Source organism: Phyllobates terribilis, unplaced genomic scaffold (genome assembly GCF_046119375.1).
Source record: "Phyllobates terribilis strain yellow unplaced genomic scaffold, ASM4611937v1 Scaffold_2__4_contigs__length_985480577, whole genome shotgun sequence".
Classification (NCBI taxonomy): domain Eukaryota; kingdom Metazoa; phylum Chordata; class Amphibia; order Anura; family Dendrobatidae; genus Phyllobates; species Phyllobates terribilis.
In genome coordinates, this window is record NW_027362762.1 from 126348800 (window position 1) to 126371315 (window position 22516).

Here is a 22516-nt window from a genome sequence, read left to right on the forward strand (position 1 = left end):
TAGGATAGCTACTTCCAATAGGTGAAGAGGCAATTTGCATATAAAATATAAAAGTATATAGATGTACACTCGCAAAAGAAAGGTGAAAAGACAGTCCTCCTATAGTTTTATATGATGTATATGACAGGAGCTTTCCCAGTACATACAACACATGTGCACTGAAAATGCTCCCTAAGACAAAAGTCTTCTGTATAGCCAATGTAAAGCTCTTGTAGCTGAGTCTCGAAGGACTCCTAGGGCCAGGTAATGGGTTTAAAGGTCTCAGGTCAATCTCAGGGTATGTGCAAACAGAGGTTTTTGAGGATCTTTTTTTCTTTTGAGTGACCGCGCTTCCAAAAAAAGCCTGCAAAATCGCTAAGAAATGCTTGAAATACTTTTCCTATTAATTTCTATGGTACAAACCACTTTGCAGTTCGTTTGTATAGTGTTTTGAGTGTTTTTTCCCGCTTTATGTATCCTGGTGGAAAAAGAAAGTGCAGGTAACTTCTTTTAAGCGGCTTCTGATGACATCCGCTCCAAATAGGACTAGTCACAAGGCTGCAAAACACCACTTCAAGAAAAAAAAAGTCATCCAAATTGCTCCAAAGCTACCTAAGGAAACATGTCAGGAAACAAAAAAAACCCTACAAAAAAGGAGCTTCTACTAGAAAACTTGGCTTGTGACCGCGTCAAAAATACTTTGTGTGCGCAAACTCTCACACTTACAACATTCACGGTCTGAAAACCCTAGAATCCATATTTTTTAAAGACCAAGCAATAAGAAATGCAAAGAAAAGAAGTTGATAATATTAAAGTCGGATTCACATTTCCGACATTTACAGTCCAAGTACGGACGGCGATGTCTGGGCTGGCCGTCAGTCTCCTGACGTGAGCTTAGCAGTCTCATAGGCATGCTCGTTGCTCGAGATTTACGAGCATGCACGGGTGAGCAACTATTATCTTCAGCATGCTCGGGGGTTACGTTTTCGGCGCTCAGTGAACATGATTTGCGACTGTTTGACAGCTTTAATACATGTGAGGAATGCCTGTTTTTCCAGCATTCCTCACATGTATGAAAGCTGTCAAACAGTCGCATATCATGTTCACGAGAGCGACAAAACGTAACCCCCGAGCACGCTGAAGATAATAGGTGGTCGTCCGAGCATGCTCGTAAATCTCGAGCAACGAGCATGCTCGATCATCACTAATAGGCGTATATAACGTTCTGAAATTCAAGTCAGGAGACTTGCTGATAGGTTTTGATCTATTATGTGTGTGACATAAGAGCACAATTAGAAAGGTTTAAAAGTTGGAAGCTGCAGAAAGTACTGAGAGTGAAGATATTAAGCTTTACTATCCAGAGCAGAGATCCCCTGCAACTTCCCTGACTAAACTCTGCCTAAGCCCGCTTCACACGTCCGTGTTTCCGGTACGTGTGGGGTCCGTTTTCACAAGTATTGGAGACACACACACCCATTATAATCTATGGGTATGCGCACATGTCCGTGTTGTCACACACACACATAGACATGTCCATTTTTTTCGGCAGCACTGGTGACAATATGTACCACACATGTGTACACAGATGACATCTGTTTTCCATCCATGTGACATGTACCGGAATAGAATGCAGAATAGAAATGAAAGATTTTTATGTGTTAAAGATGTGCAAAGATATAAATAGATAGATAGATACATAGATAGATACCTGTGAGATATATATAAATAGTGCCTTCTGTCTGTAGCTTACTGTACATTGATTAACCTAATAAATAAATAAATGGAAAAAAATGACGTGGGGTCCCCCCATTTTTGGTAACCAGCAAAGGTAAAGCAGACAGCTGAGAGTTGATATTATCAGGCTTGGAAGGTCCATGATTATTGGGCCCGTCCCAGCCTAAAAATCCTAGCCCATAGCCGCCCCAGAAGTGGAGCATCACATTAGATGTGCAAATTCTGGTGCTTTTGACGCACCCCTGGGCCTACTTGGTGTAGCGTTGCGCACGCGGGGACTACCCGGAGCCGGGCCTGTTGGGGGTAGTAGTCTCGTGGCGGCGACCCGGTCCGTGCCCAGGGAGTCAGACTAAGCGGCGGTATATTAGCAGTAGATGTAGGACGACTACGCCACCCGTTGAATGCAGCTATGGAGCTGCCGCTGCAGGGCAGACCGCTGAGGCCGGTGGTAGGATAGTGCAGCGTAGATGGTGTAACCCCCAACGGGAGGGGTATGGCCTCAGGGCAGCCGACGTGGATGATGGGGGTAGTAGGAACCACTCAGAGACGATGCGGTGTAGTTCAGGGTCTTTACTGGTGACAAAGATAGACCCTCCCGGAGTACTGGCTAGCGGTCGGGGCCTGGTCAGTCCTTGAGCAGATGGGATCCCCCTTGGCCAGGCGGAGTTGTAGGCCTCCCCAACTAATTGTACTCTTCTGGCTCCCCTGCTAGAGGCGGGTAAAGGTAGCCCACGTCCCTGAGTGTACCGTGTGGTGCTCACCCGTATGGCCGGTGACTCGGGGCCTTCTAGTGGCTTCCGCTCCACAACGGCGGTGCTGGTCCCACGCGTGTGACCGTGCCTTCGGGTTTCTTGGCCAGAGGACCTAAAATCCCCTGCCGGGCGGTTTCTGCTGCTGGGTCTGGGTTAATCCCCACAGCCTCGGACTCCGGGTCCGGTGGTAACTCTTCAATCAGGGCGAGCTCTTCAGCTGCCAGCCCCTGATTCCTTTTAGCACTGCTCCCACAGAGCTCCTGATCTCTCTTTCCTATAGCTGCTTCTCTTCTTCTCAACTCTTCTTCTCTCTAACCCTGCCTCAGCCCCAGCTTTATATAGGGGAAGTTCTTCCCCTCCCAGGACTGGGCAGGAGGTGTGGCATGCATAGGATTCCTGACCAAGAGACCTCCCACCTGCTCTCAGACATAACATTGCTGTTACTGTGGAAACCAGACCCCTGGGGTGCCACATTCCCCCCTAGTGAAATTTAGTACTCCGGGACTAAACATATTTTTAGAAAAACATAACCAATACAAACAGAAACGGTACAATAATAAAAAAAAAAAAACATATTAGAATGGTCACGGCGTGTCCGCAACCGGGTGCAGTTTTTGAAGAAAAGCAAGGTGTCCATTTCACCAAAAACAGGGAGACGTAACCAGGTAGGGGTCTGTCCTGCCCCGAGTCCTTAACAGTCTTTCAGTCCGTCCTGGGTTACGCTCCAACTATATGCACAAAGGATTCCCGGTAAATCCACCAAAGACTCCTATAAATAACTAGAAACACATAATTATACACAAGCAACAATAAACAGGTAAACATTAATAAAATAACTTGAACATTTAGATCCTCCACCGTATGGGCAACTGGCCTCTAGTGACCCTAGTGGACCTACGGAGCTGGCTGACGGGTCCTGAGCTACAGGGTATAGGAGCTGTCATGGGTAAACTGGGCAGCCGTCTACGGACTCTTTGGCTCACTAGGGGTATGGCAGGCTCACTATAAGCAGAGGGTTGATTTTCCTGGTCTGCTTGTGTGGGGCCTTCTGCCTCCTGGACCGGCTGTTCTTCCAGTTCTACCTGTGTCTCCGTAGGCACTTGGGATGCTGGTTGGAGGAACGTGAGGACGGGTACCACAACAGCACCATTGACTTGAGTCCAAGACCGAGGGAAGTCTCCGAGCACAGTACTAACCATATCTTCCCTTTCCTCTACGGGTCGAGGGTCTTCTTGTTCCTCTTCAGGGTTCCGTAGCTGTTCGGGACACTTCTTTAGGTGATCCCGGGATACAATGGCTGTGGTCTCCCCTCCGTCTTTACTGATTGTACAGATCTTCAGGTTGTCGTGGCTTGAGGGCAGTACGGTGTACGGGTCCTTCTCCCACTGGTCGTCCAACTTGTGGAGCCGTCTTTTCCTCTTCAAGACCTGCTCTCCGGGCACCAGGGGAACAGCGGGAGCATACTGGTTGTAAGTTTTCTCTTGTCTTTCCCTAGCTTGACAGAGACTTCGCTCCACGCTCTCCTGTACTTTCCGGTACTGCTGCTGCCTCTCTGTGTCCCAGTCTGCTTCTGGTGAAGTGTCCTCGGGTGTCAGGACTCCCATCTCCAGATCAACAGGAAGCTTACCAGGTCTTGCCCTCATTAGGTAAGCCGGGGTACAGTTGGTGGAACCTACAGGGATGTGGTTGTATAGATCCACCAGGTCGGGCAGCTTCTCAGGCCACAGACTGCGTTCCTCCAGGGGCAATGTTTTCAGGAGATCTATCACCACCTGGTTCATTTTCTCACAAAGTCCATTAGTTTGCGGGTGATAGGGTGTTGTTCTAATCTTCCGGCAGCCATACAGGGTGCAGAACTCCTGGAAGACTTCCGCTTCAAAGGCAGGCCCCTGGTCTGTCAGCACCTGCTCCGGGTATCCATGCGGACGGCAGAAGTGCTGCTGGAAGGCTCTAGCTGCTGTGTGAGCCGTTAAGTCCTTGACGGGGACGACAACCAAGAACCGGGAGTAGTGATCCACGATGGTTAACGCGTAGACGTAGCCACTTCTGCTTGGGGTCAGCTTTACATGATCCAAGGCTACCAGTTCCAACGGCTGTCTGGTGATGATGGACCGCAGGGGAGTCTTCTGGCTGGCACGGTCCCTCCTTCTTAAGTTGCATGGGCCACAGTCTCTGCACCACCTCTCGATGGTTCCTCTCATGCCTACCCAATGGAACCGCCCGCGCAGCAGGAACTCCAGCTTCTTCCATCCGAAGTGCCCAGCCCCGTCGTGGTATGCCTCCATCACCATAGCTGCGTCCCTTCTTGGCACCACTACTTGCCAGATCAGTTCATGCGTCCGGGAGTTAACCATTCTGCGGCATAATTTCCCTTATAAAGGAACAGTCGACTCTTCTCAGCCCACAGTTGCTTGGCTTCCTCCGGAGCGTCTGGGTCAAGGCGTGCATCTGGCCGAGTCAGCATCTCCTTTACCAGTCGGACGGCAGGGTCACTGTCTTGCGTCTCCACCTAGTTGTAATGAGGTAAGGGATTGAACGTAGCGGTTTGCTTACTTCTTACACGGTGGGAATACTGGATAGTCCCATGACGGTGGAACGCGGGGAGCTCAACTTCTTCCAGTTCCTCTGAATCTTCCCCTACGTCCGGTAGGTTTGGCATCCTGGACAGGGCGTCCGCGTTGGTATTGGAGCGTCCTGCCCGGTATTTGATTGTAAACTCATAGTTGGACAAGCGGGCCATCCATCTCTGCTCTAGGGCACCGAGTCTTGCAGTGTCCAGGTGTGTCAACGGGTTGTTATCCGTGTACACGGTGAACCGGGAAGAAGCGAGATAGTGCTTAAAGCGTTCGGTGACTGCCCACACCACTGCCAGGAACTCTAGCTTAAATGAGCTATAATTCTCAGGGTTTCTTTCGGTGGGTCGCAGTTTTCGGCTGGCGTAAGCAATTACCCGTTCTTTCCCCTGCTAAGCAATTACCCGTTCTTTCCCCTGCTGGATCTGGGATAGTACGGCTCCTAGCCCGATGTTACTGGCGTCGGTGTAGAGGATAAAGGGCTGGCTGTAATCCGGGTACGCCAGGATTTCATCCCCCGTGAGGGCCATCTTCAGCTGGCGGAAGGACTCTTCTTCCAACTTCTCCCATCTGAAGGGCGGCTTCTGGGTCTTGGCCTTCCTAGACTGGCCTATCAGGAGGTCCTGCATAGGAGCTGCCTTTTTGATGAAACCGGGAATGAACCTTCGGTAGTAGCCTACCAACCCGAGGAACTGCCTCACTTCCTTTACGCTGGAGGGGCTTGGCCATTCCTTAATTGCGGTGATCTTATCAGGGTCGGGAGCCACTCCGTCAGCACTCACCACGTGTCCCAGGTACTGCACCTTTGGCTTCAGGAGGTGACACTTGGAGGGTTTCACCTTTAGGCCGTAGCTTGCCAGAGCTTCGAACACTTCCGCCAGGTGTTTCAGGTGGTCCTCATAAGTCTTGGAATATACGATGACATCGTCCAGGTACAACAAAACCGTCTCAAAGTTTCGGTGTCCCAGACAGCATTCCATCAATCGTTGGAAGGTTCCTGGTGCGTTACAGAGCCCGAACGGCATGCAGGTAAACTCACTAAGTCCCATCGGGGTGGTGAATGCAGTTTTCTCCCGGTCCGCCTCTGCTACAGGAACCTGCCAGTACCCGCTAGTGAGATCCAAGGTAGAGAAGAAGTTAGCAGATTTTAAAGCAGCCAAAGACTCCTCTATCCTTGGTAAGGGGTACGCATCCTTGTGTGTGATACGGTTGATTTTCCGGTAATCTACACACATTCTCATGGTGTTGTCTTTCTTTTTGACCAAGACTAGTGGAGCTGCCCAGGGGCTACAGCTATCTCTGATTACCCCAGCCTCCTTCATGTCTCTAAGCATCCCCTTGGCGTGTTGGTAGTGTGCAGGGGGTACGGGTCGATACCTCTCTTTTATGGGAGGATGGTCTCCTGTGGGGATGTGGTGTTCTACCCCCTTGACTCGCCCGAAGTCTAACGGGTGTTTACTAAACACTCTCTCATACTCTTGAACCACCCGATAGACTCCCTGTTTCTGGTGTGAGGGAGTGGAGTCAGTACCCAAATGTAGTTGCTGACACCAATCCTCCATTTGTTGTTTAGAGCCGTTACCTTCCTCCGGAGAAGATGGAGGCAAGGGTTCTACGGACTGTATGGAATTCTGATTGATAGTATACAATTTGGCTAGCGTGGCATACCGGGGCAGGTACACTTCCCTCTTCCCGATATTTATTATGCGAACGGGCACCCTCCCATGGCGTACATTGACCACCCCCCGTGCTGTCAAAATGGTGGGCCTACTGTCTGAGTAAACTGGTTCTACCATTGCCTGGTAATCTCTACCCCTCAGACCAATAGCCGCCCGGCACCAAATCATCATTTCACTTTTTGGGGGCATGGCAATAGGAAAAGGGTCACACATTCTCACGCTACCAATCTTACCGCCGGAGAGTTCCACCTGTTGCCGTCGCATCAGTGCCCGGATCTCTTTTTGGAGCACTCGCTGCTGGCCGGAGCTGGCGTTCTTGGCAACCTGCTGTAAAATAAAAATCACCTCTGCAAGACAATTTTCAATTACATTAGTTCCTAGAGTTATCTTAGGGTGACTCTCGCGCTTGTCAATGTCCACAATGATCAGTCCCTGGGCTGCCAGCTCGACTCTACCGATTTTAATGGTCACCTCTTTAAATCCGATCTGTGGCACGGGCTGACCATTGCTGGCGATGATACTCAAGTCGTCGTCAGGGTAGCGGGTTATATCCGAGTCATTCCAGTACTGCTTGAAGAGCACGTACGGGATGGTGGTGACCTGTGACCCAGTGTCCAGTAGGGCACTCATAGGAATGCCATCCAGTACCACAGGCAAGACTGGACGTCCTCCCACATATTTGTCACGCCAGTTTGATGGGCCTGATGATCTTTTTCCTAGGGGTTGGCCCTCTACCCTAGGTTGTGCCAGTTTAAAGGACAGTACCTTGCCATATGTCCGGGTTGATTGCAGCGGCGGCAGATAGGTTGTCCGTCCTCGTTGTATCGGTCGCTGGGTCTTCCTCTGGCCGGTGGGGTCCTCCTTGGTCGGCGCCACGGGATGTCCTCCGGTCCGGATGCCAGCTGGATCTTCCCTGGAGTAGAAACCTGTAAAGACTGCACAGTTCGGGTTAGCGCAGCAACGCTTTTAGCTAGCTCTTGGACCTGATGGTGCAGGTCGGGAGCCGGGTCATTGTTCAAAGCCTGCGCATCAGCTCCCACAGGCCCTGCCGACAAGGGCGCCGCCTCCTGGTGGTAAGTGGTAGTGGGGCGTCTGTGGGTCACAATGCCACCTGGTGCCGGTTCTCGGAGCACCCGGATGGCTCTGTCCTTGAACTGTGCAAATCCCAGATGAGGGTCCTGTAAGGCCATTGCCCGCAACTGGGTTCGGTGGGCATTGCAATATAGTCCCTCTATAAATTGTTCAGTCAACAGCCTGTCCTCGTTTCCCACGCCGTCAGGGTCGGTCTGCTTAATGGCTCTCAGGGCCTCTTGTAGGTTTAGTGCATAGTCCCTTATACTCTCATGTGCTCGCTGCTTGCACCCATAGAATCTAAGCTTAATCTCGGCTGAGGTGCGGGTATCAAAGGTGTCCCTCAGCCGGGTTAGTATCCCTGCGACAGTCCTCCTCCCAGGTGGCCAGGACTTTACCTCCCTTTGGGCTGCCCCGGTTAGTTGGGCCACCAGGATGCTCACTTTTTGCTCTTCTGTGAGGGGGTACACCTGGAAGAGGCTATCCAGCTTTTCTCTAAAGTCATTCAGGGTATGTGACTCCCCTGAGTATTGGGGTAGCCAGGCTGCTCCCGGGATATAGGGCATGGTAAAAGGCATGACTGCAGCAGCGCTGGCGCTGGCGGGGGTTGAGGCAGTGAAGCTCTCCTCCGTATCCGACATCTTCCTCCCCCCTAGTGGACCGTGGCCTACCTTGCGATGATCCTCTTCCGTAGGCCGCGGCTCCGCAGTGGATCGTCAGGGTTGAGGACCTTCCGTCGCGCTCCTGTGACGTCAGCGTCTGCTGGGCTCCTTCCAGGACCTTACGCGACGTCTGGACGTGAGGCGGGGCTTCAGTTCTCGCGGGCTTTTGGAGTCCACGCCCCTCTTCTTCCCGCGCGGCGTCTTCAAGATGGCGTCCAACGGCGGGAAAACTCCACGGAAGGCGGGAAGAAGGCTGAAAATGGCGCCGGATGGCGGGAATCTTCACCGATGGCGGGAAGAAGGCTGAAGATGGCGCCGGATGGCGGGAATCTTCACCGATGGCGGGAAGAAGGCTGAAGATGGCGCCGGATGGCGGGAATCTTCGCCACAGGTAAGTTTAAAAGTCTCTTTCAGGCACGCAGTACCCGGTGGTTGCGGGCATGTAATCCTGCCGACTACGCCAAAAGTTGACGCACCCCTGGGCCTACTTGGTGTAGCGTTGCGCACGCGGGGACTACCCGGAGCCGGGCCTGTTGGGGGTAGTAGTCTCGTGGCGGCGACCCGGTCCGTGCCCAGGGAGTCAGACTAAGCGGCGGTATATTAGCAGTAGATGTAGGACGACTACGCCACCCGTTGAATGCAGCTATGGAGCTGCCGCTGCAGGGCAGACCGCTGAGGCCGGTGGTAGGATAGTGCAGCGTAGATGGTGTAACCCCCAACGGGAGGGGTATGGCCTCAGGGCAGCCGACGTGGATGATGGGGGTAGTAGGAACCACTCAGAGACGATGCGGTGTAGTTCAGGGTCTTTACTGGTGACAAAGATAGACCCTCCCGGAGTACTGGCTAGCGGTCGGGGCCTGGTCAGTCCTTGAGCAGATGGGATCCCCCTTGGCCAGGCGGAGTTGTAGGCCTCCCCAACTAATTGTACTCTTCTGGCTCCCCTGCTAGAGGCGGGTAAAGGTAGCCCACGTCCCTGAGTGTACCGTGTGGTGCTCACCCGTATGGCCGGTGACTCGGGGCCTTCTAGTGGCTTCCGCTCCACGACGGCGGTGCTGGTCCCACGCGTGTGACCGTGCCTTCGGGTTTCTTGGCCAGAGGACCTGAAATCCCCTGCCGGGCGGTTTCTGCTGCTGGGTCTGGGTTAATCCCCACAGCCTCGGACTCCGGGTCCGGTGGTAACTCTTCAATCAGGGCGAGCTCTTCAGCTGCCAGCCCCTGATTCCTTTAACACTGCTCCCACAGAGCTCCTGATCTCTCTTTCCTATAGCTGCTTCTCTTCTTCTCAACTCTTCTTCTCTCTAACCCTGCCTCAGCCCCAGCTTTATATAGGGGAAGTTCTTCCCCTCCCAGGACTGGGCAGGAGGTGTGGCATGCATAGGATTCCTGACCAAGAGACCTCCCACCTGCTCTCAGACATAACATTGCTGTTACTGTGGAAACCAGACCCCTGGGGTGCCACAGTTTGCTTCGGCCCTTCTCAAAATGCCCTGGTGCGTTGGCAATCAGGGTAATGGTAGTCAGGGTTGATGTCAGCTGGGAATTGTCCAAAAACACAGCTGACATCAAGCCCGGGTGTTAGTAATGGAGAGGTGTCAATCAGACACCCCCATTGCTAACCCAGTAATAAAAAGAAAAAAAAACATGCAAAAATACCATACTTTTTAACAACACTCCTCAACTCTTTCCCTGGTTCACCAATTTATTTAGAAAAAAATCCCACACAAGTCCGACGTAGTCCAGGTAATCCGACCTAGTTCACGAATGTAAACCTGAAAAACATAAAAAGAGAGAAACCAAAGCAAGACACTTTCTCTTGTTCACCAATTTATTATAAAAAAAAGTTCCCTCGCAGGTCCGATGCAGTCCAGCGCTTCCCATGATGATCCCCAAATACTGACGTTACTGACATCACCGCTCTTCACACACGTACACAAAGATGGCACACGGATGGCACACACATACACACGGAAGGCCAACAGAAAACCATACGGATAGTAAAAACAGACCATCTCACGCTTACTTTTTTTTAAGCGGATGTGTGAAGGGGGCCTAACATGGACAGACTATTCAAAGGGAAGTGCTCACTGCTTTATTATCAGAAGGTCACTAGCTCCATCAGCTTATCCTTCATGATAAATGCACAAACAAGGTTAAATATTTGAAGAGACATACAGATAATAGACCAATCAGTCATTGTGCTAAACCATTTTCTGATAAGTTACTCTCCTTTGAATGATACCTGCCTCAGGCACTGATAGACTTAAAAAAGTTAAACTGTATATGGAAATTACCAGGTTAAAAGGGGCGAACATTCTAATTGTTTGACCTCACTGTGTGGTATGAAAGGGTTCATATCAGCTATGTTATTACCTTAATTAACCTATTTTCTGCGTTCAAGCAGTTTCCAGTTACTATCAGGACTATCACTGGTTACTGAACCATGGAGAAATTATTTTCCCTTTTCTTTCTTTATCTGATTTACATTGATACTGGTTGTGTTTTCATCTATGGTCTGATGGTCTGAGTGCCTCATTTTTTTTATTGTTCAGAGCATTTCCACCTGTATTATTTCTCTGAGAGAGAAAAAGAACAATTAAAGGAAATGTTATTATAAATAAATTACTAAATACCTTTAATAAGTAAATCATATTTCTTTTGTCTAGGGAGATAATCACTAGTAAATGAAAATGGCCACTGTTCTGTTACACTGAGAGAAATCTGTTCTAGAATGTTAATAAGACAGGTGTCTGTGAGCATGTGCAGGAGGAAAATCCGCTGATATGACCTGGAGATAACCTATACCACATACTGTGAAGTTATCTAGATGTCATAGCAATCCTAGATGTCATAGCAATCATTCAGCATTCAGATAGAAGGACAGCAGTGTGAGCAGCCTCTTATTACCTCAGCACCCATGGTAACTCCAGTATTAGATCAGATAGGCAGGGTGGACAGCAGTGTGAGTAGCCTTAACTTACCTTAGCACTCCTGGTATTTTTAGCATTAGATCAGGTAGACCGGATAAGCAGTAGTGTGAGCAGCCTCTTCTTACCTCAGGTATTAGATCAGATAGACAGGGTGGACAGCAGAGTGAGCAGCTTCTTCTTACCCCATCCAATCTGGTATCTCTAGTATTAAATTAGATAGCCAGGGTGGACACAGTGTGAGCAGTCTCTTCTTACCTCAGTACCCCTGGAATCTCCAGTATTAGATGAGATAGCCAGGGTGGACAGTAGTGTGAGCAGCCTCTTCTTATCTCAACACTCCTGGTATCTCCAGCATTATATCAGCTAGACATTGTGGACAGCAGTGTGAGCAGCATCTTCTTACCTCAGCAGCTCTAGTATCTCAAGTATTAGCTCAGATAGACAGGATGGACACAGTGTGAGCAGCCTCTTCTTATCTTAGCACCCATGGTAACTTCAGTATTAGATCAGATAGGCAGGGTGGACAGCAGTGTGAGCAGCCTCTTCTTACCTTAGTATTCCTTGTATTTTTACCATTAGATAAGATAGCCAGGTAGGCAGTAGTGTGAGCAGCCTCTTCTTATCTCAAAACTCCACAATTAGGAAAGTTTAACAAAGAAAGAATGAGTGAGAAAATTCCATTTTCTTCTTTTATATAATTGAATTGTAATAATTGTTTTTGGTCTGCACTCAGACTACACAATGTGCAATTACGTTCTTATGTCACTTTTATTTTAATGAACTCTTGGATACTGGGTAAATGTGCGGTCTATGAGTACATGTTTGGTGATTATTTTGGTTACTTATACCTATAAAAAATCTATATTTCAGAGGGTGTCTGTTTGATACAGAGATGTCACATTGATCCCTGTTCATCTACTGTCCCTCTGTTATAGAATCTATCCAAATAGGTTTTTGATCTCCATACTGCAGTGTTGATCAATAAACCAATTTTATATGCACAGGGGCTGTCTCTGAGCTATATTTCTGGTAATTATTAGGTTGGCCCCGGTGACTCACTCCATGTTACTGTGAGTGGCACATTTTAGATTTTACATATCGTATTAAAAGTTACATTTTAGATTTCACAATCTTGCTGTCCAATTATCTCAAAACTCCTGGTATCGCCAACATTATATCAGCTAGACATTGTGGGCAGCAGTGTGAGCAGCATCTTCTTACCTCAGCTGCTCTAGTATCTCAAGTATTAGCTCAGATACACAGGATGGACACAGTGTGAGCAGCCTCTTCTTACCTTAGCATCCCTGGTATCTCTAGTATTAGCTCAGATAGACAGGATGGACACAGTGTGAGCAGCCTCTTCTTACCTTAGCATCCCTGGTATCTCTAGTATTAGATCAGATAGACAGGGCCGGTGGCTGTGTGAGCAGCGTCTTCTTACCTCAGCACCTCTTGTATATCTAGTATTAGATTGGAATGGCATGGCAGACAGCAGTGTGAGCAGCCTCTTCGTACCTTAGCACTCCTGGTGTCTCCAGTATTAGATCAAATAGGCAGGGTGGACAGCAATGTGAGCAGCTTCTTCTTACATCAGCATCCTTGATATTTTTTGCTACATGTGAACATAATTAAATTGTAAAAGGAATGTTCTTCTCATAATTAAAAATCCATGTTTTGAACTCAACAAATACCTATGTTTTCTTACAGCGGACATTGATGACATGAAGATCTGCTATGTGTTACGAGGCAAGGAAAACGCCACCAGTGACATTTTCCATTTTACTGTTGAAGACAGCGGTGAGTGGCTGTATTATATTATTTATTCTGATGTGATTTAATATGGTCAATACAAAATCCCAAAAATTCTTATTTGGTGTGTTTGGGGATTTCGCTCTTGTATGTTCCTCTGCCTCCATTGATCTTGTAATAATTGACTAATTGCTGAATTTACAGGGCGTAACATGGAAAATGTAAGTTTACATTTGGTGAATATCTTAGGTTCGGACCTTTATCATAATGGTCAAGTTTTTTCCTTATGACCTCAATGCAGCTTAATTTGCATGCAAAAAATTGTCTGTGGTTAATAGATGTATGACACATTGGTGGAGACTTTTTAGGCTGTGTTCACACCTGCTTTGTAGGCTTTCTTCGTTGCCTTTTTAAATGATTCTGCCAAGGATGGTAGACAAAATAGCTTAGCAAGCTTCACTACATTGTCTGCTGTTATGATGAACACCATTAGGGAAATCCCAAAGTTGCCCGATAAAAGCCAGTAGGGTTAGTCTGGTGCCATCAGTATGCATCATGTGGCACTGTCATTGTTTTAGTTGTTTTAATCTAGTTACAGAGCAGAACAACAGAAATAACAATGTAGGTGTGAACATTATCATAAAAGGATTTTGAAGTGAATATAAATTATTGGTAAATTACCTACACAGCGCCTGTAAACATACCAAAAATGGCTGGAATTCTTTGTTTATGTCACAATTCCATCACTCACAGTGCCCTAGGGATGCTGTGAGTGACAGGTGAGGCACTCTATAGGATCAGGGGAGTGCTGAGCCACCCAATCTGAGGCAGGGGCGTGCTGAGCTGTCAGTATTGTGAATGACAGCTCAGCTGTCCAATCTGGCCGGGCCTGCTGGGTTTCCTCCAGGTGTCACCCATTCTGGGTTATTACCTGGCTATTTACCTGGCTGGCAATGATTAGAACATTGCCAGTTGTAGCTTTCTACAAGTCATGTGTGCTCTGTGCTTTGATTTCTTATATTCTGATCTTTGTTGCCTGACCTTGGATTTGCCTTTTACTAGCCCCTTTGTCTTAACCCGCCATCTTCTTGGAATTCTGACCCCGGGCTGTGACCAGACTACGCCTTTGTCTCACCAATCTGTTTATGACGTAACCTCCTGGCTTTTGACCTCAGAATCCTTGACTTTCCCGGCTCAGCATCACATTTTAACCAAAAATAGCTGGAAATGCCCTCCCAGTTGATCACTGGTTGAGGCGGTTTACTTTTGTAGCCAGTGACTGTCTAAGAGCGCAGTCAGACGACCATATAAATCGGAGCGAGATCAGAACGCAATGCACGGACTGGCCAGCGGCTCACCCGACCCGAGCGTGACAGCTGCATAGAAATTCATGAAGCTGTCTCGCTCGGGTCGGAAGACCTGTCAGCCAGTCCGTGCCTGCATTTTGATTTTGCTCCAATTCATACTGCCATCTGACTGCGCACTAAGAGAACATTTTCAGGTGTGTCAAGGATCGGACAAGGAAGCAGAGACCTTCACAGACTAGGTAAGGTCAGAACAGGAGCTGCAGGGGATCGCCGAAAGTACAATTTCTTTTATTTTTTTGACACGTGGAGCTTTTTAAACAATACTTTGGAAAACCCCTTTAATACAGGAACGCTAAGTTCTTTGCTACAGCTACATCTACCAGACCTTAAAATTATATTTTTCAATGTAACACTCAAGAAAATTGGCCTAAATGCGGTCATAAATCAGCCCCATTGTTACGTTTGTGACCTAATTTATTGTTTTTTTCGTTGTGAATTCTGATATGTGACAATAGCGTGTTTTTCTATCATTACACAACGTTCTCCTGGTGAATGTCAGGAATGTTTGACTATAATTTTAAGTGGCTGCATAGGTAAACCAAGGAAAAATTATTAAAGCAATAGGGTAATTATGTATTTTGGGTAGACTTACCTTTTCATTAGTGCATGACGATGACCATGTCCTCCTCTGACCCTAATAATGGGCTGTCATAGAGCCAGAAAAGGATTCAGATTATTATTCCCAGAGGCTGACTAGTTATATCTTATCCAATTTGGACACAGATATGTGTGGACAAACTGAACAATTATTCTGCTTCACATGACAGATCAGCCAATGTGTTCCAGTTTATCCCTATCATGCACATCTCCAAGGCTTAAATTCTAGTCTGGAGTTTGATGAAGGGCACTTCTTTCTGCTAGAGAAAGCTGATATTCCAAAAATCTTTGAAAAAGCTGTTGCTGATATTCCAAAATGTTTAGGTTACTATGGGGAATACACATTGAATGTAACCTTGCAGAGTTTGCAGGTTCCAACTGCAAACGACCAACCAATGCCGACGAGACCTATGCATTATAATAAACCTTGTGTTTGAAGCAAATGCTTTGATGTTTTTGGCCTGTTTTAGGCACGGCAGATATTTTTATTATTGAAATGTACTTATTTATTACAAACGATATTACAAACTGTAACAATTTACTTGTAGAAACTTTGTGGGAATGATTAAAACGGAAATGTACGGTACTTGCAGCAGACTTTGCTTAAATCAATAGTACAGGTGATTATAGGAAACTTTGTAATGTATTTTATTAGAGAAATCAGCTTCATTCCCCACTTAGCAGACACTTCTTCCGCTCCCCCCTGTCTCTTGAACTTGTCATGAGCTTTGAAAAATGTGCTAAAGTCCATCCTGCTCAGGTGTCATATCCATTATCCTCTATGGAGAGGAGATGGGGAGTAGTGAGGAGCAGGGAAGGGAACAGACAGAGGCAGACAGAAAACCATTGTGCAGAGCTTTGTAACAAGTGTTTTTCCTCACATCAGAGGTTGATTCAGGTCAACACAGCTCAGCTCTGCTGTATACTGTCCTCTATGGTCCTACAGTCTTTGTGATCTAAAAAGTGAATGAAGAGCAGGCATTCCCCTCTCTCTGTTATGCTGTGTATGGGAGAAATCACTGCAGCTCGTCTTCTCCCCCAGCAAACAGTGGATTGCACATTAAAAATAGAGCTCAGAGAGGGACAAAGTGTTGAGAATGAGGGATATAAGTCATGGTCAGAAATGGTGGTATTCCTTATATACACACACAGTACACCTTATTCTGAATAGTCCCTTGAAAGCAAAGTTACCCTTTAATGATGATTGTTGAGTGTGGAATAACAGAGAATTGTTGGCGTGATTTCATACTGGGGAGAACAAAGAACTTAAAATATCATAAAAAGCAATTTAATGGGAGGGAGATAGAAATGTTTCATTCCTTCCTTCCCTAGCAGTGGTTTATTTCCCCTGAAAAAAATAATTGGGATTTCCACTGCTTAATCCTTAATCAAGGGATCCCAAACACTTCAGATGATCTGCCAAAACCTGCGACTTCTACAGATTTGTATCCGATAGATACAGTGGTACGGAAACTATTCAGACCCCTTTAATTTTTTCACTCTTTGTTTCATTGCAGCCATTTGATAAATTCTAAAACGTTACTTTTTTTTTCTCATTAAAGTACACTCTGCACCCCATCTTGACTGAAAAAAAACAGAAATGTAGACATTTTTGCAAATTTATTAAAAAAGAAAAGCTGAAATATCACATGGTCATAAGTATTCAGACCCTTTGCTCAGACAATCATATTTAAGTCACATGCTATCCATTTCCTTGTGATCCTCCTTGAGATGGTTCTACTCCTTCATTGGAGTCCAGCTGTGTTTAATTAAACTGGTAGGACTTGATTTGGAAAGGCACACACCTGTCTATATAAGACCTCACAGCTCACAGTGCATGTCAGACCAAATGAGTATCATGAGCTCAAAGGAACTGCCCAAGGAGCTCGGAGACAAAATTGTGGCAATGCACAAATCTGGCCAAGGTTACAAAAGAATTTCTGCATTACTCAAGGTTCCTAAGAGCACAGTGGCTCCATAATCCTTCAATGGAAGAAGTTTGGGACCACCAGAAGTCTTCCTAGACCTGGCCGTCTAGCCAAACTGAGCAATCGTGGGAGAAGAGCTTTGGTGAGAGAGGCAAAGGAGAACCCCAAGATCACTGTGACTGAGCTCCAGAGATGAAGTAGGTAGATGGGAGAAAGTTCCACAAAGTCAACTATCACTGCAGCCCTCCATCAGTCGGGCCTTTATGGCAAAGTGGCCTGATGGAAGCCTCTCCTCAGTGTAAGACATATGAAAGCCCGCATAGAGTTTTCTCAAAAACACATGAAGGACTCCCAGACTATGAGAAATAAGATTCTCTGGTCTGATGAGATGAAGATAGAACGTTTTGGTCATAATTCTAAGCGGTATGTGTGGAGAAAACCAGGCATTGCTCATCACCTGCCCAATACAATCCCAACAGTGAAATGTGGTGGTGGCAGCATTATGCTATGGGGTTGTTTTTCAGCTGCAGGGACAAGACGACTGGTTGCAATTGAAGGAAACATGAATACGGCCAAGTACAGAGATATCCTGGATGAAAACCTCTTTCAGAGGGCTCTGGACCTCAGACTTGGCTGAAGGTTCACCTTCCAACAAGACAATGACCCTAAGCACACATCTAAAAGGAGTGGCTTCATAACAACTCTGTAACCATTCTTGACTGGCCCAGCCAGAGCCCTGACCTAAACCCAATTGAGCATCTCTGGAGAGACCTGAAAATGGCTGTCCACTAACGTTCACCATCCAACCTGACGGAAGTGGAGAGGATCTGCAAGGAAGAATGGCAGAGGATCCCCAAATCCAGGTGTGAAAAACTTGTTGCATCATTCCCAAGAAGACTCATGGCTGTACTAGCTCAAAGGGGTGCTTCTACTCCATACTGAGCAAAGGGTCTGAATACTTATGACTATGTGATATTTCAGTTTTTCTTTTTTAATAAATTTGCAAAAATTTCTACATTTCTCTTTTTTTCAGTCAAGATGGGGTGCAGAGTGTACTTTAATGAGAAAAAAATGAACTTTTTAGAATTTACCAAATGACTGCAATGAAACAAAGAGTGAAAAATTTAAAGGGGTTTGAATACTTTCCGTACCCACTGTTTATGGACCTTTAACATCCCCGAAAAGCCCTGCAACATTTAAGCTCCAGTAGTCATTTTTTTAACACTGAGAAACATTTCATGCAGGAGCAGAAACGTTGCATGGATTTGGAAGAAGAAAATACCCTGCTTTTTTACATGACTTTTGCAGTGCTGCCCTTTTTGTATTTTTTTAGCAGGTACCATTTTTTCATATGATTAGTTCCGCTTATATACTGTATGAAAATCTAATTAAAGCATGGCGGTGCATGCACAGATTTAGATCTCAGCTCAATTAAATCTTTAAAGGACATCACGAGCCAACATCTAAATTTGTGCATGGGCTGCCACTGGCGCCATTTTAATGAAGCCTCCAAGAGGTCAATCTGCTCAAGCGCTGCCACCAGTGCCGTTTTATTGTAACGTAACTTGAAGCTATTGGCTTATTGCAGAAGTTCGCATCTAAGACATGATGGCTCAGTAATTTGCATTTTTCTTTTGGAGTTCAGAAGTGCACTGCTCAGCAGGCAGAAAAGCTGATGTCAAGAGTAGAGATGAGCGTTGTTCTACTCGAACTGTTCGCCAATCTCAAATTCGAGCTGTTTTGGGCGGTGTTCGAGCCGTTCGGCGAACACGAACGATTTGAGAAAAATTCGGCTGTTCGAGGTTATGTTCGATAACTGTTCGTGCACCAAAATCATAACTGGATTTTTTTCTCAGTAATGATGAAAATTAATGTTAATACGCAGTTTGAGTGTACAGCGGGGTGGGGGGAGGGGCAGGGGGTGGATCTCTGCAGGAATAATGAAGATCTCCATTTTTTTTTCTCTTTCCTGCATTTACAGTGGGGAGGTGCAATCTGTCAGCCTATCAGCAGCGCACACACGGAGCGAAGTGCTTTTTTTCACACAAGCAAGGGCATGTGTCATTGGCAGTGTATGTCACATGTCCTTGCCCTATAAGACCAAGCCATTTTCCCCATCGCCACCATTTTCTCACTGCTGCAGCTGCGTGTTAGACGGCACCGCTGTTGCTGTGTGCGCTATACCTTGTTAATTTCAAGCCAATTTTCGCACAAATCTACAGATAGCTTGGGAGTAGGGAATAGTTGTGATTGCAGTCCTTTTAAGGACTAGGTTACAGCATTTCCTACGACTTTTATCAGGCAGGTCTGTGCTCTTAAATAGATAGGTTGTGGGAGTAAAGACTAATTGTAATTGGAGTCCTTTTCAGGACTAGGTTACATCAGTTCCTATCAGTTTTTGCCAGGCAGGTCTGTGCCAGTGCTGTGCAAGTTTTTTACACAGCATTTGGCTGAATCTAGCAAAGCTAATCCTTTTTGGCCTATTGCAGAGTGTGTTAGTCAGTGGAGTAGCCTATCTGTGTTGCAAGATATACCACCTGTGTATAGAATACCAATTTTTTTACTGCACCGAGTGAAGTAAAATCTTTTGGGCATAGCATCATTCTATTAGTCCATCTATACTGACCTCCATCAGGTTGCAAATTGAATATAATTTTTTTCTGCATCTAGCTCTGAAAAAATATTTGGCCTTCTAGCAGTGTGTGGGACTTTCTCTATTAGTCCATCTATACTGACCTCCATCAGGTTGCAAACTGAATATAATTTTTTTCTGCATCTACCTCTGAAAAAATATTTGGGCTTCTAGCTGTGTGTGGGACTTGTTCTATTACTCCATCTATACTGACCTCCATCAGGTTGCAAATTGAATATAATTTTTTTCTGCATCTAGCTCTGGAAAAATATTGGGCTTCTAGCTGTGTGTGGGACTTGTTGTATTAGTCCATCTATACTGACCTCCATCAGGGTGCAAACTGAATATATTTTTTTCTGCATCTACCTCTGAAAAAATATTGGGCTTCTAGCTGTGTGTGGGACTTGTTCTATTAATCCATCTATACAGACCTCCATCAGGTTGCAAACTGAATATAATTTTTTTCTGCATCTAGCTCTGAAAAAATATTTGGCCTTCTAGCAGTGTGTGGGACTTTCTCTATTAGTCCATCTATACTGACCTCCATCAGGTTGCAAATTAAAAATAATTTTTATCTGCATCTAGCTCTGAAAAAATATTTGGGCTTCTAGCTGTGTGTGGGACTTGTTCTATTACTCCATCTATACTGACCTCCATCAGGTTGCAAATTGAATATAATTTTTTTCTGCATCTAGCTCTGAAAAAATATTGGGCTTCTAGCAGTGTGTGGGACTTGTTGTATTAGTCCATCTATACTGACCTCCATCAGGTTGCAAACTGAATATATTTTTTTCTGCATCTACCTCTGAAAAATATTGGGCTTCTAGCTGTGTGTGGGACTTGTTCTATTAATCCATCTATACAGACCTCCATCAGTTTGCAAACTGAATATAATTTTTTTCTGCATCTAGCTCTGAAAAAATATTTGGCCTTCTAGCAGTGTGTGGGACTTTCTCTATTAGTCCATCTATACTGACCTCCATCAGGTTGCAAATTAAAAATAATTTTTTTCTGCATCTAGCTCTGAAAAAATATTTGGCCTTCTAGCAGTGTGTGGGACTTGTTCTATTAGTCCACCTATACTGACCTCCATCAGGTTGCAAATTCAAAATAATTTTTTGTCTGCATCTAGCTTTAAAAAAATATTTGGCCTTCTAGCAGTGTGTGGGACTTTCTCTATTAGTCCATCTATACTGACCTCCATCAGGTTGCAAACTGAATATTTTTTTTTCTGCATCTACCTCTGAAAAAATATTTGGGCTTCTAGCTGTGTGTGGGACTTGTTCTATTAGTCCATCTATACTGACCTCCATCAGGTTGCAAATTGAATATAATTTTTTTCTGCATCTAACCCAGCCAATAGTTTTGGCCTAATACCACAGTTTGGCCACTCAGCTCTGCTCGGTTCCCATCCATTGTTTTTTTGTGCAAACAACTCCAGAGTTGTGAATTAGTTAACCACCAAAATGAGTGGAAAAAGGCCTGCTGCTGGTGGAAAGGGGAATAGGCGTGTTGGGAAGGGGAAAAAAGGTTGTGTCCGTGGGGTAGGTGTTAAAGCAACAGTAACATCTGCAGAAGAAAGGCCATCTTCCAGCCAAACTAAAATGTCTACTTCTTTTAGCAGACAATGTGATAAGATCCCTTTCTTACGGCCACGCCAATCGCTACAAATTCCAGATGAGGCACAAAAACAGCAGGTGCTTCAACGGATATCAAGTGCTCCTTTAAGTGGGCTCTCCTCCACATCAACTTCAACATCACAAATACTCCAGTCCTCAAAGGTGTCACCCCAATCGCACTTGCTTCCTCACAGCTCCCAAATCTCCAGCTGCCCGTCTGAGTATGAGGTAGAACAGATGGTTGAGTCTGCAGAGCTGTTTACTCATACTATAGCCTGGGAATCAGAGGTCGACTCCAGCGCTTCTGTGAATCCAGACGAGGAAATGATCTGCACTGATGCCCAGAATCTTTATGAGTCGGATGCAGGACCAGACGCAGAAGGTTCTGACCATAATGTAGACCCTCATTCCCAAACTGTAACTCCTGTTGGTGGAGACAATGAGGAAGACGATGATGAGACTCAAATACCTGATTGGAGCGACAACTTTAGTTTTTTGTCAGGGCAGGAACAGGTTGGCTCTGAGGACGACGGGTGTGATAACGCACAGGGTGATGATGATGAGGTTGGAGATCCCACTTACTGTCAACCCACAGTCAGCCAAGAGATGAGGTCAGCAGAGGAGGTGGAGGAAGATGCTAGTGACGACGAGGTCAGGTTGCGCCTTCCTGGACAGAGACGTAGTACTGGAAGCACGTCAACAACTGCATCCTCAAACACAACTCTGCCTCTCACCACAAGTCGTGGTGGCTCTTCAGGTCGCATGGGTGCTAAGCCTTGCATAGCCTGGGCATTTTTTCAGATCGATAAAGATGACCCAACTCATGTTATCTGTAACATTTGTCAGCAAAAGCTAAGTAGAGGCCAAAAAATACATCGTTTGAGTACTTCATGCATGAACCGGCACATGGACATGAAGCATAAGTTGCAGTGGGAAGCTCAGTGTGCTACAATGCGGCCTAGCCGGCCGGGCCAACCACCGTCTGCCATATCTTGTGCATCCGTGGCCTCTTCATCCTCTGTGACTGGGGGGACAGCAGTCACACCTGTTTTGCGGCGCAGACCTGCCACCTCTTTACCCGCAACAGCCAGCGTGATTGGCAGGTCATCATTTTCTTTGGAGGTGGTAACACCAGCTGGTGTTGAGCGCTGTCCGACATCGATAGCACCACCTTTGGATCAAGGCAACCTAACATGTCCACCTGCATCTTCCTCACAGACCGGCAGTTTGCCGGGGACACCCTTATC

The 22516-nt window shown here is 46.4% G+C and overlaps 1 protein-coding gene across 1 annotated transcript in view; it reads left to right on the forward strand.

The window, feature by feature from the left end:
- FREM2 (FRAS1 related extracellular matrix 2) overlaps positions 1-22516 on the forward strand; it is a 316569-nt gene that overhangs the window by 19422 nt on the left and 274631 nt on the right. The window contains exon 2 of the mRNA XM_073662574.1: positions 13085-13174. Coding sequence (XP_073518675.1) covers positions 13085-13174 — 90 coding nt within the window. The remainder of the gene's footprint in view (positions 1-13084; positions 13175-22516) is intronic.